At 27.4% G+C, this 17,038-nt stretch overlaps 1 protein-coding gene across 1 annotated transcript; it reads left to right on the forward strand.

The window, feature by feature from the left end:
* The first annotated feature begins 2,931 nt into the window (after window positions 1–2,931).
* On the forward strand, window positions 2,932–8,686 carry LOC123293798. Its single transcript, XM_044874709.1, has 2 exons — window positions 2,932–2,955; window positions 8,214–8,686. The coding sequence occupies exons 1-2, from the start codon at window positions 2,953–2,955 to the stop codon at window positions 8,655–8,657; spliced, it is 447 nt and encodes a 148-aa protein (XP_044730644.1). The 5' UTR covers window positions 2,932–2,952; the 3' UTR covers window positions 8,658–8,686.
* The last annotated feature ends 8,352 nt before the right edge of the window (window positions 8,687–17,038 follow it).

Consider the following 17,038-nt stretch of genomic DNA (forward strand, 5'->3'; position numbering starts at 1 on the left):
AAATTATCCATTTTTAAAAAATGTAAAATTAATTGATTTATTTATTTTATTGATAAGAATTATTTTTAAAAAAATGGCAGTCGATATTACGTAATATAGAGCGCTCTACATATACTACATATTACAATAATAATATTGTTCTTGTATCAATCAAATGAATGTCTCTTCGTTCGAATTCGACAAACAAAAAGTAAATAAGAAACTATTTAATAAAAGTATTAATTTATTTTCAGATTTAAATACAATACGATACGATATCACGATCTATTATATAATTAATTAGGGAATAATGTTTGATTTATACATCACAAATAAGAAAAATCTAGCCGAATAGTGAAATTTTTATCACCTGTATGTTAATTCACGATTGTTTTAGATCATGTGTATTTGGAGTTTTTGTTATTTTAACTTAATGGATTGATAAATCGATCTTTTTATTAATTATCTGCATTTTCTGCAATTTTTTTAATTCGATTTTGAGTTTGTTTAGATAGTTTGATATTTCACTCCGTGGGATCGAAATTTATTAAGCTCCATGTCGTGGAGTGTTATTAGTAATTTTGTTGCAGTTCAGTAAATCACAGAAAAAAAATTATGGCTTCAAGTCCATCGAGGTTTGAAAATTCTCCTTTCTTGGATTTTGATAAGCCAAACTTATAAAACTAAAATTTATAAAACTAAATTTAAAATAAAAGAAATGCAATTCATATTTTATTTTTAATTCAATTCAATAGAATCAACCTAAGCTTCTTTTTGAATTCAATCTATTTTGTGTATGACCTTCTGCGCATTAAGTGGCCAAAATTGGGTCGAGTAAATTCGATATTGGTAATCATTCAGTATTAAATAAATTTCCCACAGTATTAAGTGCTATAGCCTACTCTACAATTTGAATCGTAAGTCCATTCTTTTGACATCTTCTATATTAAAGATTTTGTAAATGTCAATAATGGCTTACATTGCACATGTGTTCAACATTCAACCAATCACTTACGACTTTGTAGAAAAGAATATTCTTAAAAAAATAAATTAATAAGTGTTAAATGATGATATAAAAAATTATTGGGAAAAAATGAAGGCTGTGGTTTTAATAATAAAAGGAATTTTCATTATAAAGAAATTTTCGTAGCAAATCATACATACATTGCGACCTGCTAGACGAATATTTAACTATCTTGCGAAATATGCACTTTTATTTCAAGCTTATTTACACGGTGATAATTTTTATGATACTTGCTTCCTTGAAAGCAGCTTTCACAACTAACATCGTGAATGCAGAAAAGTTTAATCATAATATCATATTATAAATTATATTTATAGTACGGAAAACAATTAATTTTAATTTTGTTTTTTAAATATTTGTTAAAAGCTTTTTCCTAGTTCATTCATTGCTTGTTTAAAGCTCGGTTCCACAACCAATAATCAATTTGTTTTATTCATGAACTGGTTAATGAATTTTAAAAAGAACCCTGATTAATTAAATAAATGTAAATCTTTGATCATAAACGTTGAATTAACACATGTAACTCACATGTTAAAGCAAAAATCATGTTAATTTGATTATATAAAAAAAAATTCGTAATAAAGTAATTTGTTTTGTATTATATTTAAATTAAGAGTAGATTAGATTATAGGTATAATAAAATTTGACCAAGTCAAATAAGAATGATGAGACATATTCTGGTATTTTAAATATGGTGTATTTATGGTTTAAAAAAAAAATAATAAAAAATTACAAATTATAAGAGAATACCGTTTCTATTTACTTGACATACCTTCTAAACTTTGTCCTATATTTTATTTTGGATTAATATTGGTTGTGATTAGATGATAACCCGTTGTGTCCGTACTTTTTTCACAGCGAGAACATATACTGTGAAAATATATATTTCTTTTATAGAAAAATTACGCAACGGGTATTAAATTTATGTGTATTTTTTATACACATTTTTTTCATCAATCATGGCATAAATAAAATATATAAGTAAAAAGGACGTTCAATTCACAGCCTTTATAGAGAAAAAATTAAAAATTTTGTTTTCTTATTCATTTATGTCCTAAAATAACTCAAACCTTTTATCTATGCCTAAAACAAATCAATTATCAGCTATTTGCTTTGGAAATTTTCTGCAGTTTACAAACTGTTCGAAGCTACGGACGTTGTTTGCTGGATGTCGGTAAGTATTAGCTTTTTGTGTAGAATTTCATGAGGAAGATTTTTATTGCAATTTATTATCTTTTCTGTTTCTGACTGAAGGGATTAACTTTATAACTAACTAAATGGTTTAAAATGTAATTAAATAAAATTTGTATTCTATTCATAGTTATAACTGGTAACACATAAACACTTTGTTTTGTTTGTGCCTTACGCTCTAAATAGTTGGACCGTTTTGAACATGTAGGGGAAGGTGGGGCCTAGTGGAAAAACCGCAATATTTGTACTTTATTCCAAACAAATTACATAGAACTAGATTTAATAATTCTGTTTATTGTTCAATATGACTTATTTCTAACGATAAAGTAAAGAAAAAATCTTTAAACAGGATCATTGTAGAATTGGAAACTTGAAATTTTACATTTACAAACAGTCTAGATTCTAGAGCCTACATTTTAAAATTACCCTACTGAAATAATTTTTTATAATAAATTCGAATATTATAGTAACACTTATGGTAGTAACATTTGAATAAAAATACCATAATCAGCAACAGACTGGTGAATGGTTTTTTTATAAAACTGTAAAATATATCACTTTATTAAAATAATAAAGTATGTATGATTTGATTCAATTAAATTTGTGTGTAAAGTCCAGATATCAACAACACAGTCGGTGGACAAGAGAATGTCTTTTAAAATAAAAGACGCCTAGTCAAATTGACACGAAACTTATTTTTATTTTATTTTATAAATATTCAATTGTATTTTGTAATGATTTCAATTTTATCATTACTAATGGTAAGTTAATTCATTAATTAATTACAATAATTAATAATTATTTAAAAAATGTTTAATTTAACAATTATTTACTAAACAATTTTGGTTACTTTGTTCGTTAGGAATAAAAGTAAATTTATTTCGGTTTAAATTTGAATTTGTTAAATTATGAAAAATTAAAATATAATATTATGAATATCGCCAATATTTCGCGCTATTTTGATGACGTAATAAACCACACTAACAAAGCATGCGCATGGGTCGTTTTTATACCATGTATATATGAAATATACATAGTATTATAAGTTTAGTCCCAAGTTTGTAACGCCTAAAAATATTGATGCTACAAAAAAAAAATTGGTATAGGTGTTCATAAAATCACCTAATTAATCCATTTCCGGTTGTCCGTCCGTCCGGCCGTCCGGCCGTCCGTCCGTCCGGCCGTCCGTCCGTCCGTCTGTGGTCACGATTACTCAAAAACGAAAAGAGATATCAAGCTGAAATTTTTACAGCGTGTTTAGGACGTAAAAAGTGAGGTCAAGTTCGTAAATGAGCAACATGGGTCAATTGGGTCATGGGTCCGTAGTACCCATCTTGTAAACCGTTAGAGATAGAATAAAAGTTTAAATGTAAAAAATGTTCCTTACAAAAAAATAAACAACTTTTGTTTGAAACATTTTTTTGTTAACATCACTGTTTACCCACGAGGGCGTTTATTAGGTACAAATTTTATAGTATGTATTAATATCAAAGTGAGTATCTTTTGTTATTTACGTGACGTCAAAAAAACAAACGAGTGCGCATCAACACTTGCGCATTATATGAGAATATCAGTTAAATATGTCAGATATGTATGTAAGTGAAATGTGACAGAGTTATCAACACTGCCTATACATGGTATTTCAACAATTAACTCAGTCAATTGTTTGTTTTCACTTGTTTTATTATAAAAGTGTATTTTCATGCTTGACGTTGAATTTGAGCGTCAAATTAGGTCACGTGGGCAGTTTGGGCCGTGCTGCTATCTAGAAAAAAAACTTAGAAGCAACATATCGTAAAAAGCTGTTGTTGCACATATAATTCTTTTCGCCTAATTTTTTATTATTATTTTCCCCTTACGAATTATTTTTTGGTAAACCCTGATCCACTATATCAATTAGAATTTAAAAAAATTTCGTTTTTGCAAAATCATCCTGCATTGTTACCTCGGTACCTTTACCAGAATAGAGAATTTCTTTGATTTTGTAGCTATAACAGAGTGAAAAATAAGTGACTTAATAGTTCTTTAATACTAAATAGTTGTAATTTATCTTGGATTCACCGCTAATTATATTCTAGTTAGGATTTTTTTCCTTTTTTAAAAAAAAAAAGTTAAGGTATTATGAAACTAATTGTAATAACAAAATATTTCACTTTCAAAACTGACTGTGTGGATGTGTGGATGCTTGCATACACATCATATAATAAATTACTGGACCATTCATGATGAAACTTTCTTTTAATTTGACTCTCTTCATTCTTAAGTAAGGGGATAGGCAGTTTTTTGTATTACTCTTCAGATTCTTAAACTGCAATAACTGCATTCATTATAAATACCAATGTCGAAGAAACTAATTTTTCTAAAATTTTACCACTTTTGTTCCCTTATAAAAACAGTTCTTCATTTTTATCCGTTTAGAACTCTTCAAATTCTTTAACTACCATAAAAGTAGAGTGGTAACCTGCAAGCCTGCATTGAAACTTGCTTGGAATAGTCAATGAATGCAGTGAAAATAGTGTATAAACTAGGGTACAAACACGAACATGCAAAATTATCCTTCCTTCCCCTATATTAAAATAAATTACTTAATTATAATTTTAAAATTCAAACTCTTTTAAATTTAAAAATGGATTAATGTTAAATATTCTATTTATACCATATATTTATACTAATCTAATATTTTAATAGATGTAATTGAATTTATAATAATATCAGAGTCGTATTTTATAGACATTGTAATTAATTACATTATTGTAATTAATGTTTTTGTTCTGTTTCATTATTTCTTCGTTGCATTTACGAACTTTGTCGCCATCAGAGCAATATTAATTTTAAATTAGTTTAGTTTTAATGAATTATTTGTAAAAATTAAAAATGATAAAAATATTGTATGTACCATAGAGAAGACTCAAAAATAATACTCGAATCAACTCAAGTTTGGCAACTTAACATACCTACTTATACAGGAATTCAACAAAAAAAAAGGCCCTATTCTAGGTTTGATTAAAAACCATCAAATCAACATAAATTAAATGGTGAAAATAATTTCTAATTTTAGATCATTTAAAAATACATTCATTTAAAAAGACATATTTAAAACTCATCTTATAATTGTACCGGGTGTTCCCAAAAGATCTGTACATAACGCTTTACTAGGTTTAGTACAGTTTGAAATAACGTCGATTTGGCTAAACTTGCCTTATTATCAAGTTACTTAATTTGGGTTTTGAAATTGTTTTTTTTTTTAAACTTAACTCCAAACATCGAATATACTTGGTAAAACTCAATGTCAACAAACCCAATTTAAAGTCATAAGAAATGATGTCAAAATTTCAACTTGAGAACTGCAGCCTGGCTCCCAAATGAAGCAACATGATACTAAGGCAAGTTTAGCTACTTACTTAACCTGGTAACATCCAGTAGGTAAATGTACTTATTTCTAACGAATAAATTAAAAACTTTGATGGACAGACTCGACATACCTCAATATAGTTACGTGCATGATGCAAATCTATGTACATAATATATTTTTATATTATATACCTTGATATATGATTATTAAAACCAGTAAAAAAATTATGAAAACCAGTTATTTTAAAAAAAGACTTTAAAGAAAGTTAGCGGTTCTACTTATGTGTTGGTTGCATAGATAATAAATATTTATATTATACTATAGATGGGCATCTCTATCATCACCAAGGAAACTTGAGATTTAGTTCTCACTCTGTTCACCAGATAGCGCTTCAATCAATTGACCGCCTTTTTTAAAATACTCAATGCCAAATTCTAAATACAATTTCAATTTTTACTTTTTTTTGTTTTACTGTTTTAGAACATGTTTTGGTATCAAATTTTTATTTGAAATGCTATCAAACATCTTTTTTCCAAATCATGTGCTTAAAACAGTAAAACAAAAAATAATTAAATATTTTAAAGAAAAAAAAACGCTTTTAAATTATAAAATAAATTTATTAAACAACTAATCTTAAAAAAATTCTATTTACAAATAAAAATTTTAAATCGTGTTTCTTACAACTAAAATTAAAACTAATAAATGTTTGCATTTTCCAATCTTTTAAGATATGTTTCATTTTTATCTTTCAACTTTCGATCAAGTTTTAACATCTTTCTTTCGCAATATGGTAATATTTTCTTGCTGATTTCGATAGTTCTTTCACCCTTCTCACATTTCCTTCTTTTAGTAAATACATTTTTTTCTTCAAATCTATGAAAATAAAATATAGATTTTTGATAAAATAGAAAAAAAAGAAACAAGGTTGGCAACAAACAGATATTTATGGCCATAATCTTTCGACTCGTAGAAGCCATAGGCGATCCTAAAAATTGATTTCATTTAAATTTGCCGTTATTGATAAAAATTAATTAAAAATTTTTTGAACAGCAATTAAAAAACTTATGTTCTATATACATAATATTATGATTTTAGGTGTCAAATAGTGTAAAAGTACAAAAGCTCCTAAATTTCAATAACAATTCCATTTTTTGTGATTTAATAAAGTATAATTGAACCCAAACAGATTGTAAATGAGCACAAAATATGCCTTCTCATGAAAAATCATACAGAATTGGATGGTGGTTCGCTATCAAAAGTTCTCCTTTAAAATAAACGCTAATAAAAGCTAAATTTTCCAAGCGTTTAAGGAAATAAACTTGTTTCAATGAATCGCCAAGTGTTTCATGGCGATTTATTCAGTAGACATAACAATTTAAAAAATGCATTAATGAATATTTAATATCTCTTTAGGTTTTATTTTTATTCTCATAACTATATTTTTATATTTACTTTTTAAATTATAATTGTTAGTATCTAACAATTAAATTCACTCACCAGGTCGTTTTGATGCAGTTTTGTTCAAATTTATGTTCGAGGTCTCTGCATGTAAAAATTGTGAACCTAAAATAAATAAAAATTACCTTATAATCAAATTGTGTCTACATTCGTGGTTCCTCTATAAGACCTACATACAATAATAAATTAAACATACGTTAGTTACATAAGGATTTTAACTTACTACTTAAGTGGAGGCTAGGAAAAGCATTAGGCTTTAAGTAAGTTCACAATTTTCCTGTTGAAGCCTGGAGTTTCGTTTTGTCGGCGAAATGTAAATCGCAGACACGATAGTTTTCACGTTTCGAGTATTCGATGTCCGTTCGACCAATCGCTATTGTCCAATTTTTAAACTTCTGAAAAATTAAGTCTTTCAAGAATATTTCTATCCAAGTTAACAATTTTTTTACTTACCTCAAAATTCTTAGGAATCACATGTAAACTAATATCCTTCTGTGTTTTTACACATCTTTTCACACAACAATGAAAAACCATCTTAATATTTTTTTAATTTTTAATTAATATTTTATTTGACACTATTTCAGATAAATTTTTGTACTAGTCTGTCAAATTTGACCAGGCAACTATGATCAAAATGATTGTAGAAATTTTAGAAAGTTTATGTGATACATACAACGTTTTTGTAATATTCATTGCCTATACTGTATAAATTAAGAACTTGATCTACAGTAGTGAAATCTTTTGAACAGAGTGATAAGTTTTTGGAACTCACATGGTAAAAACAGTACAAGTTTCTTATCTATATTATAATTAGTTGTCTATGGTTGGTTGCATATCAAAAAAATAATTATTCAATTACAACGTTACAAAATTGGATTATTATATATACATTTTTTAATTGAAATTATTATACGCATAAGCTATAGACGAGACGATAAAATTTTTAAAAGAAAAATCTAAAATTCGTTAATATTGAGAAAATAATATGTATATCATCTTATTTGAAATCTTCTCTATTCTCTTTCAAAGCATGTTATTTGAAGAAGCTACATTATCGAAGACCGTAAAATTAATTTTTAAACTTATGTAGCTACACTAGATCGATTATCTGAAATATAACTTTTGTTTTATGATGAAATAAACGAGAACGTAACCGTTTCTACATCCATTCTTTAAATATAATTTTAAAAAAATGGAAATTGTTTTCAGATGACTGGTTTTTTATTTTTTACACAAACTCAAATGATATCGACAAACGTAATAAGAAAACGTTCAGCATTGGGAGTGGGATATGTTTCATTACCATCAACATTTGCTGTTCATGAATTATCAACGCATCATATTAAAAATGTCATAATAAAACCATTAACATCAAATACTTCAAGCATTATTGATAAAAATGAACATCATATTTTATATGCAACAAAACATGCTAAGAATGCACATTCAATAGCTGTTGTACCAAAGAAAACAATTGAGAAGAAAATTGCAATTATCACAGAAACACACCATACATTGATACCAATTGTACATCAATTACATCCTCATCATCATCATGCACTGATACCTGTATTACCGACTGGAGGTTTTGGAGTTGGTGTAACTAAAGGTGGACAGGGAGCAGGACATGGCTGGTGGGTTCCTGCATTTTAAATATCGAAATGTATTTTAAATATTATTAATTAAATAATAAAATTTTATAATTAAGAACGTGAATACAAACATGGATTTTAATAAATGAATCCGTCTTTTTATGCAAAATTTCATAAATTTTACCCGTGGAAACATGTAGAACAAGATCTGATTTCCAGCATGAAACATAAATTGCATAAAGGGTCTTAGTGATCTCAGACGTCGATTCTTACATGGTTCTCTATTACATCCTGTAAAAAATCTTTAAACATTTGCTAGATAAATTTAGAAAATTAAGCCAATTAATTTAGGATTAGAATTCATTCCTAATAAATGAAAAACTAAACTAATGAATTGGAGGTATTTTGGGAATTTCTTTTACGCCGACCTTTTTATTCGTTTTAAATTTTCTGATTTTCAATTTTATGATTTAATGGGTATATATTTTTATACTTATTTTAACTCTCGATTGCTTTAAAAAGTAAGTGTCGCAACATTATGAAGAAACAAGTGAAAACAAACAATTGACTGAGTTAATCGTTGAAATACCATGTATAGGCAGTGTTGATAACTCTTTCACATTACACATACATACACTCACTGTCAGAAAAAGTGCCACAGTTAAAACCATTCTAAGCGTACGCATCATATGTTATGTTATAATAGTAACACTTAGAATGTTTTAAAACGAGCATTTTTTGTGACATTGAGTATACATGTCACACATATGCATCTAAGTAAGAGATATTATAGATGTTATATGAAATTGCAAAAAAAGACTTGTATCGTGGCTTCGATGTCTTTTCAGCTATACAATAGTTCTTCTGTTGTGTGCCTGCATAGAGTGGGAGAGAACACTGCTCACTTAGATGCATTATATAAAAATTTCAGCTTGATATGTTTTTTCGTTTTTGAGTTATCGTGATGACAGATGGACAGACGACAGAAAGACAGACCTAAAATGGACTAATTTAAAGATTTTATGAACACCTATACCTAAATTTTTTTCATAGCATCAAGATTTTTAAGCGTTACAAACTTGGGACAAAACTTAGTACACCTTGGTAAATTTCATAAACATAAACTAAAAACGAAAATGCATGAACAAAAAATCGAAAAAAAATTTATGGTTTCTGATTTGAATGAAACTTAGTATATAAGGTAATTTTGACCCAAAAAATTCAAAAATCGTATTCATTTGTTGATTGAAAGCATAGTTTTAGAAATATCACCCATTATCCCATATTTTGGCTCGATATCTCCGAAACTAGTTGCCTAACCGTTATATTAATACGATTTTTGAATTTTTTAAAAAAATTCCAAAAAATCGAAAAAAATTTATGGCTTCTGATTTGGATAAAACTTAGTATATAAGGTAATTTTGACCCAAAAAATTCAAAAATCGTATTCATTTGATGATTGGAAGCATAATTTTTGAATTATCACCCATTATCCCATATTTTGGCTCGATATCTCCAAAACTAGTTGCCTAACCGTTATATTAATACGATTTTTGAATTTTTTGGGTTAAAATTACCTTATAAACAGAGTTTTATCAAAATCAGAGACAAAAAAATTTTCTCGATTTTTTCGATTTTTTATAAAGGGGTACCCCTTAAAAAAATTCCAAAAAATCGAAAAAAATTTATGGTTTCTGATTTGGATAAAACTTAGTATATAAGGTAATTTTGACCCAAAAAATTCAAAAATCGTATTCATTTGATGATTGGAAGCATAATTTTTGAATTATCACCCATTATCCCATATTTTGGCTCGATATCTCCAAAACTAGTTGCCTAACCGTTATATTAATACGATTTTTGAATTTTTTGGGTTAAAATTACCTTATAAACAGAGTTTTATCAAAATCAGAGACAAAAAAATTTTCTCGATTTTTTCGATTTTTTATAAAGGGGTACCCCTTAAAAAAATTCCAAAAAATCGAAAAAACCAATACTTGTAATTTTGGAATAATTAATAATTTTGTAGTAATAATTTTGAATGGAATATGCAAAGTAGAGCTGCCTATTCGTTCAAATAAATTTTAGTAATCTTTTTTTTATTGAATAGTTTTAATATTTATGAATAAACAAGTGAAAACAAACAATCGTGTCCACAGACGGACGGACGGACAACCGGAAATGGACTAATTACGTGATTTTATGAACACCTATGACAAAATTTTTTTCCTAGCATCATTATTTTTAAGCGTTACAAACTTGGGACTAAACTTAATATACTATGTATATTTCATATATACATGGTATAAAGAGCATTAGAGAAAAGTTTTGGTATGGGACCCCGTCAAGGCTAGCTACGCCACTGTTCTCCACTATAACAATGAAAATAGGTGTCCTTAATCTTTCATTATTTAAACTCTGTATTATTTTGAAAATTTAAATTTTTATAATAGTTAAGAGTTAAGAAACTATTTTTGTTAGAGTCATAAGGGTAGAAACTGCGAAAGCGAGGTAAAAAAGCTAAAACTACTAACTTCTTCGTTTCCATTCTATAAAAAATTTAACTGCTATTGTTATGAAATATAATTAAAATTAAAAAATCTTTATTAATTATCAAATTAACATTTTTGAGTGGAAAATGATGCATCCTTGTTTTTTTTTTATAAAACTGTGTTGAACTTCCTAAATATCTACACTTCCTTGACAATTTCTTAGTTGGTTTCTTTGTATTTAAAACATTTTCATGACAAAATGACCTCGCTTATAGGTACATACATCAATTCTTTTAACTGTTTGTATAGCCGTATAGCGTGATAAATCGACCTAAATACCTTATATTATTTTTTAAAAGATTTATTATAAACACTCCATTCAATGACATAGTTGTGTATTTTGAATTTAGATAGCTCTAACATAATGTTTGATCGTATCTACGTACATACTTATTTATACTTTTTTTACGTATTTATGCATGTATAAGTTTGATCTCTAAAGCTCGTAATCTGCCCCGGAATTGATAATAGTATAGTTACAAGTTTGCCTTGTAACTATTAAAATAATTACAGGAATCTGTAATTTTGGATGACTTTGAAAAAATGACAGGCACTTTTATTGCATTTCCCAATGAAAAAGGTGATTACGTTATCTACTGTTCGATGCTCAGCCTAAGAGAAACGAGATGATCTCTTTTCTAGAAAACTACAAGAGCTAGGATTATCTAACTTGGGTAGTGAGAGCAAAAATCTTCAAGTTAAAAACGATTAGAGGAGGTTTCTTTGACAAATTTAATCAATGAAGTCAAATCCAAAGACACTCTTAGCCTATTCGGCAGGCTCAACCATTATCAACAGAGACCTAAGTATGTAAATATCACGAGTAGAAACGAAAGAACCTAATTGCCATTTTCAGAATGTATATGACTTCCAATGGAACTCTAGAAATGAAATAAAAAATTCTATACTTGTTTAAGTTAGCTATCTAAGTTTATTCATAAACATCGATGTTCAAAGCATATTAATGAACTTAATTTTTTGCTCTTACCTCTGTATACATATATTCACTGTGTTCTTTATGTATTCTAAAATTATAGAATTTGAAAACTTCACGCACAAAGAACACAGTTATTGACTTTATTTTTTTATTTTTAAAGAGACTAGTTTTGAAAAGTATGACCAAAATTAGTGAGATTACGTACTTGACGGATCCAAATTGAATAAAATTTGCGTATGGTAGAGAAAAACAAATTTTTTCGATATTTATGACGTCATCAAGTTCAAAAAATCAATTTTTTTGATATTTTGGCCAAACTTTATAGTATTTGCATGAATTTTTTTTTTAAAACCCACTAATTTTTGGTGAGGATGATCCAGGAAATATTTTATACATGGAGGTGAAGAGAGAATTACACATCCGATTTAAGAAACAACAACCTTGCTAATTTTTAAAAATTATTAGTCGTTAAGTATTATAATTTTGATTGATATGATTGTGGATAAATGAATTATCTGACAATAATTAGTATAAATTAGTTTTGCAATTCTTTTTGTTCAATAAAAAATGATTATTTGAAGGGTGTTATTGGGATAATCATTGAACTTCATGATAATTCATTAATTAATTATTAGTACTTAGATATTTGTAAAAATTGATTCGTTCTAATAACAAATTTTTTTTCTCTAATTTATAATTTTAAAAATTAAATTTAAACAATAAAAAATTTAATTTCGCATCTACAAAAAAATGAATTTGAAATAATTATTTCTGTTATGCTACGCTTATTAATTATTCGTATTAGGTATTATTTAAATTAAACAGTTGAGATATTATATGTATGTATATAATTTTTTTTAAAATTTGTATCCACTTTTGATAAATAAAGTATGTAAACCTACCAAGTTTGGGTCATACTTTTCAAATTTGTGATCGAAATTAACCTAGTTTTAATAGGCTTCAAGAATGTGGAAGCCTAGTCTCGGAATTAATCACAAAATGATAGCTACCGAAAAATTGACATCACAGCTGAAAAGAATGGCCCAAAATTAGTGGTTTTCAAAAAAAATTCCAATAAGATCGGATCAAATCTGCCTGTGATATCAAAAAAATAAAATTTTTGAACTTTATGACGTCATCAGAATCCAAAAAATTTAATTTTGTTCTATCACATCCAAATTTTATCCGATATTGATAAACCAAGTATGTAATCCTACTAAATTTGGGTCATACTTTTCAAATTTGTGATAAAAATTAACCTAGCTCTAATAGATTTCAAGAATGTGGAGTCCTGGTCTCGGAATTAGACACATGAGTGATAGCTAGCAAAAAATTGATATCACAGCTGAAAAGAATGGCCCAAAATAAGTGGGTTTCAAAAAAAATTCCAATAAGATCGGATCAAATTTGCCTGTGATATCAAAAAAATAAAATTTTTGAACTTTATGACGTCATCAGAATCCAAAAAATTTAATTTTGTTCTATCACATCCAAATTTTATCCAATATTGATAAACCAAGTATGTAATCCTACTAAATTTGGGTCATACTTTTCAAATTTGTGATAAAAATTAACCTAGCTCTAATAGATTTCAAGAATGTGGAGTCCTGGTCTCGGAATTAACCACATAACTGATAGCTAGCGAAAAATTGACATCACAGCTGAAAAGAATGGCCCAAAATTAGTGGTTTTCAAAAAAAATTCCAATAAGATCGGATCAAATTTGCCTGTGTTACCAAAAAGTCGAATTTTTTGACTTAATGACTTTATGTAAATTAATGAGCGCCTTTTACATGATTCTTTACTAGCTTGTTCTTTACTAGGAGGCGAGTGCCTCCTTTGTCGCGCTCTAGTTACAGACCTGAACAGAATAGTTATTTACGATACTAGTCTGATTCTTCAGCTAGAACTTTTCAATTTAGCTCTTTTAGCGATATATGCTAATTTATATTTTCCCAGCTTCTGGGCATAGAATAATGTATACTTTTGTGCGATGAATTTCTAATTGGTATCTAAGTATTTAAACTAATCATTGTACCTAGATATCTAAAAATAGGTTCACATAGTAATGTTTTGATTTCCGCTTTTGCTAAATGATACGAATTGTAGTATTTATTTACTAGACGTAACAAAAAAAAGTCAATAATTGTTAGTTAACATATTACAATTTCCGTAACCTAATATTTTGGTATTCCGTAATAAATTATAGATGATTATAATACTTTGTTATATTTTATTATACTGCAGTGTACATAATAATTTAATATACGCTTCACTTCTTTATAAACTTAAATATACTGTTTATTTTTAGATCAATTGCTCCAAAAATTGCAATTGTTATCTAATGGCTATCTAAAAATAAATAGGTCATAATAAATGTACATAGGCTTTGGAGAAAATAACTAGATATATTAACTTTGGACTATTAGTCGCATCAATGAATGTTTTTACTCGGAAGTTCTCAATAATTGCTCTGATTTTGAATCAATATTTTTAAGCGTTACAAACTAAATTTAGGGACTAAACTTAGTATACCTTGATAAATATATCATATATACATGGTATAAAAATTGTAAATTAGTCCAAATATCCACCTGTTACGCCAAAATTATCCACTAGATAATAACGCACCCACCGGATAGTAGAAGTATTGTAATTTGGAAATAACTGATCACACATTGAGTATTTTGTGTGTCCGCTGATATAGTATTTGGCAAAAATTTTACTACAAGCTCATATACTCTTACAGTGCCAATAAGCCAAAACCTTTTGACAATATTGTAGCGGAGGAACATCCTTGCCAATCTTAAACAAGATAATTAGGGACTTATATATGTATTATAAGAATTAAATGCACGCTTGAGATTTGCCTCATAAGCAGGTCTTGATTGATTAGAGATAACTTCGGTTCAGTTTTAGAAATTGCATCTATAATTCAAGCCCTTGATCGTTTCCTCAAAACTAGCATAGATTCAAAATCACAATCCATATTATTTTTTAAATATTAGCAAAGTTATTTTTCCGCAATTTTGTGGAGTATAGCTTTTTGAGTATCTTTTAAGGCTTAAACTCTTCGCTGACTTTTAACATTGAAATTTAATATGCAAATTTTTTCAGAAGTGAACAGTGCCCACCTAATGCTATTTAATTACGCCATTCAAATGATCTTGAAATAAGTAAAGAACAATATAAGAATTAGAAAAAAATAACATTTGATATTAATTTCAATGTATAATATACATTGAACGCTCTAACGCTTTCAGATATATTGCCATTTTTTCTTTTTAGTAAATAGGCTTCTTTTAAGTTAATTAAAAAATATAGACTTATGCACGGTATCGAAGGTCGATGCAGTAAATATATTACTCTTTTATGTAAATATTTCATGTGTTCAAAAGCATGAAAAGACAAAAATCTCATTTCAATAAAAAACATCTTATGAGGGAGAAATATGACCTTAGTGATACTTTCGAGTTGTTAATTTGTATAATGGATGTTTATTAACTTGACTTATCTATATATTACAGTTTTATGATTTGGGTTAGAAGTTAAGGATGTACGAACGTCAGGGCAACGTTGGATAAAAGGCTTGATATTTTTTTATATATAGTGGGACTAAGTCTAAATCAATCCTGAAAATTTTAGGGGAGATTGCCCGATTATTTAAATAAATAAATGACTTCAAAAGTAGGCATATTTAACATTGGTCTTATGGGAAATTGGTAGATGGATGATATGTTTTCATATAGATTTCTTCAAAACTAGTCCGTAGAAATTAAAAAAAACTATTTAAATTAAAGTTAAAACCTTAATAAATAATTTAAAACAAAATAAAACCGTTGTGCCCGACTAATTAAGGATGTATGAGCACGTTAGTGGAGACACTTTAAAAAATATTTTTTTTTTATAATTTTGATGATGAATTACGTTATAACTTGACAATTTAAGACGAAAAGTAAGAATAAAATAAAATAAATGAGAGATTTACTCTTGGATTCTTTTGAAATTTAATAATATTATAACACATTTTGATAGGCGTATGAGAGTATATTCAAATATGTCGTTACGGGTATAAAATGATCCCCTTTAATATACGTTAAAATGATCCCTATTTTGTGTGTAAAATTATAATAGGTAAAATGATTCCCCATTAGGTCGTAGGTCTTGAATTTGTTGATTAAGGTGATTTTATCAGTGATTTTTGTTTTCATACTAATCGTTGATGTAATGTAAAAGAACAATTAATATTTTATATGAAGAAATTGGCATGCCAATATTGCAACATTTGAATAAAGAATCCAAAAATATTTCGACGTTATATGTACATATCTCGAATAGTTTGGCTATAAATTACCTACATTTTTCTTTAGGGGAATCATTATAGGACACCTTCTTCTACTTGTATTTTTTAACAACAACAATATCTACATTTTCTCACAAAAGAAAATTCACTAATGAATCGAAATATACAAAATAAAGTTATGAATGAGCAGGATCATTAGCTTTAAAATTATGTTGAATGGTTCGATTCGTTGACTCGTATCTCGAACATAAGTAATAAAACAATAAATAATTATAAAAATTTATGATAAATATCAATTACATGAATATTGTTTGTTGATGGTCACCATTTTACAAACAAATAAATATAAACAAACATGAAGTGTGTATGTAATAGGTACCCTTCCCAAATAAAAATTTGTTCCTTATATTAATTAATTGTGTTTTTATATGAACAATCATGTGAATTGTGTTGAGGGGTCAACTAACATATTTACGTAGTTTGTGTCATTCAATATATAAACAATAAGAGGGGGATGATTTCTATTTTTGTTTTTTTGTTGTTTTTTTTTTTTTATAAAGTTGTGTGTGGTGGATTAATTTTCTTAAATTTCATTTCCTTCCATATCCACCATTAATTATAATATATAAATAACATGCCGATACATTTAT

Source organism: Chrysoperla carnea, chromosome 2, assembly GCF_905475395.1.
Source record: "Chrysoperla carnea chromosome 2, inChrCarn1.1, whole genome shotgun sequence".
Taxonomy (NCBI): Eukaryota; Metazoa; Arthropoda; class Insecta; order Neuroptera; family Chrysopidae; genus Chrysoperla; species Chrysoperla carnea.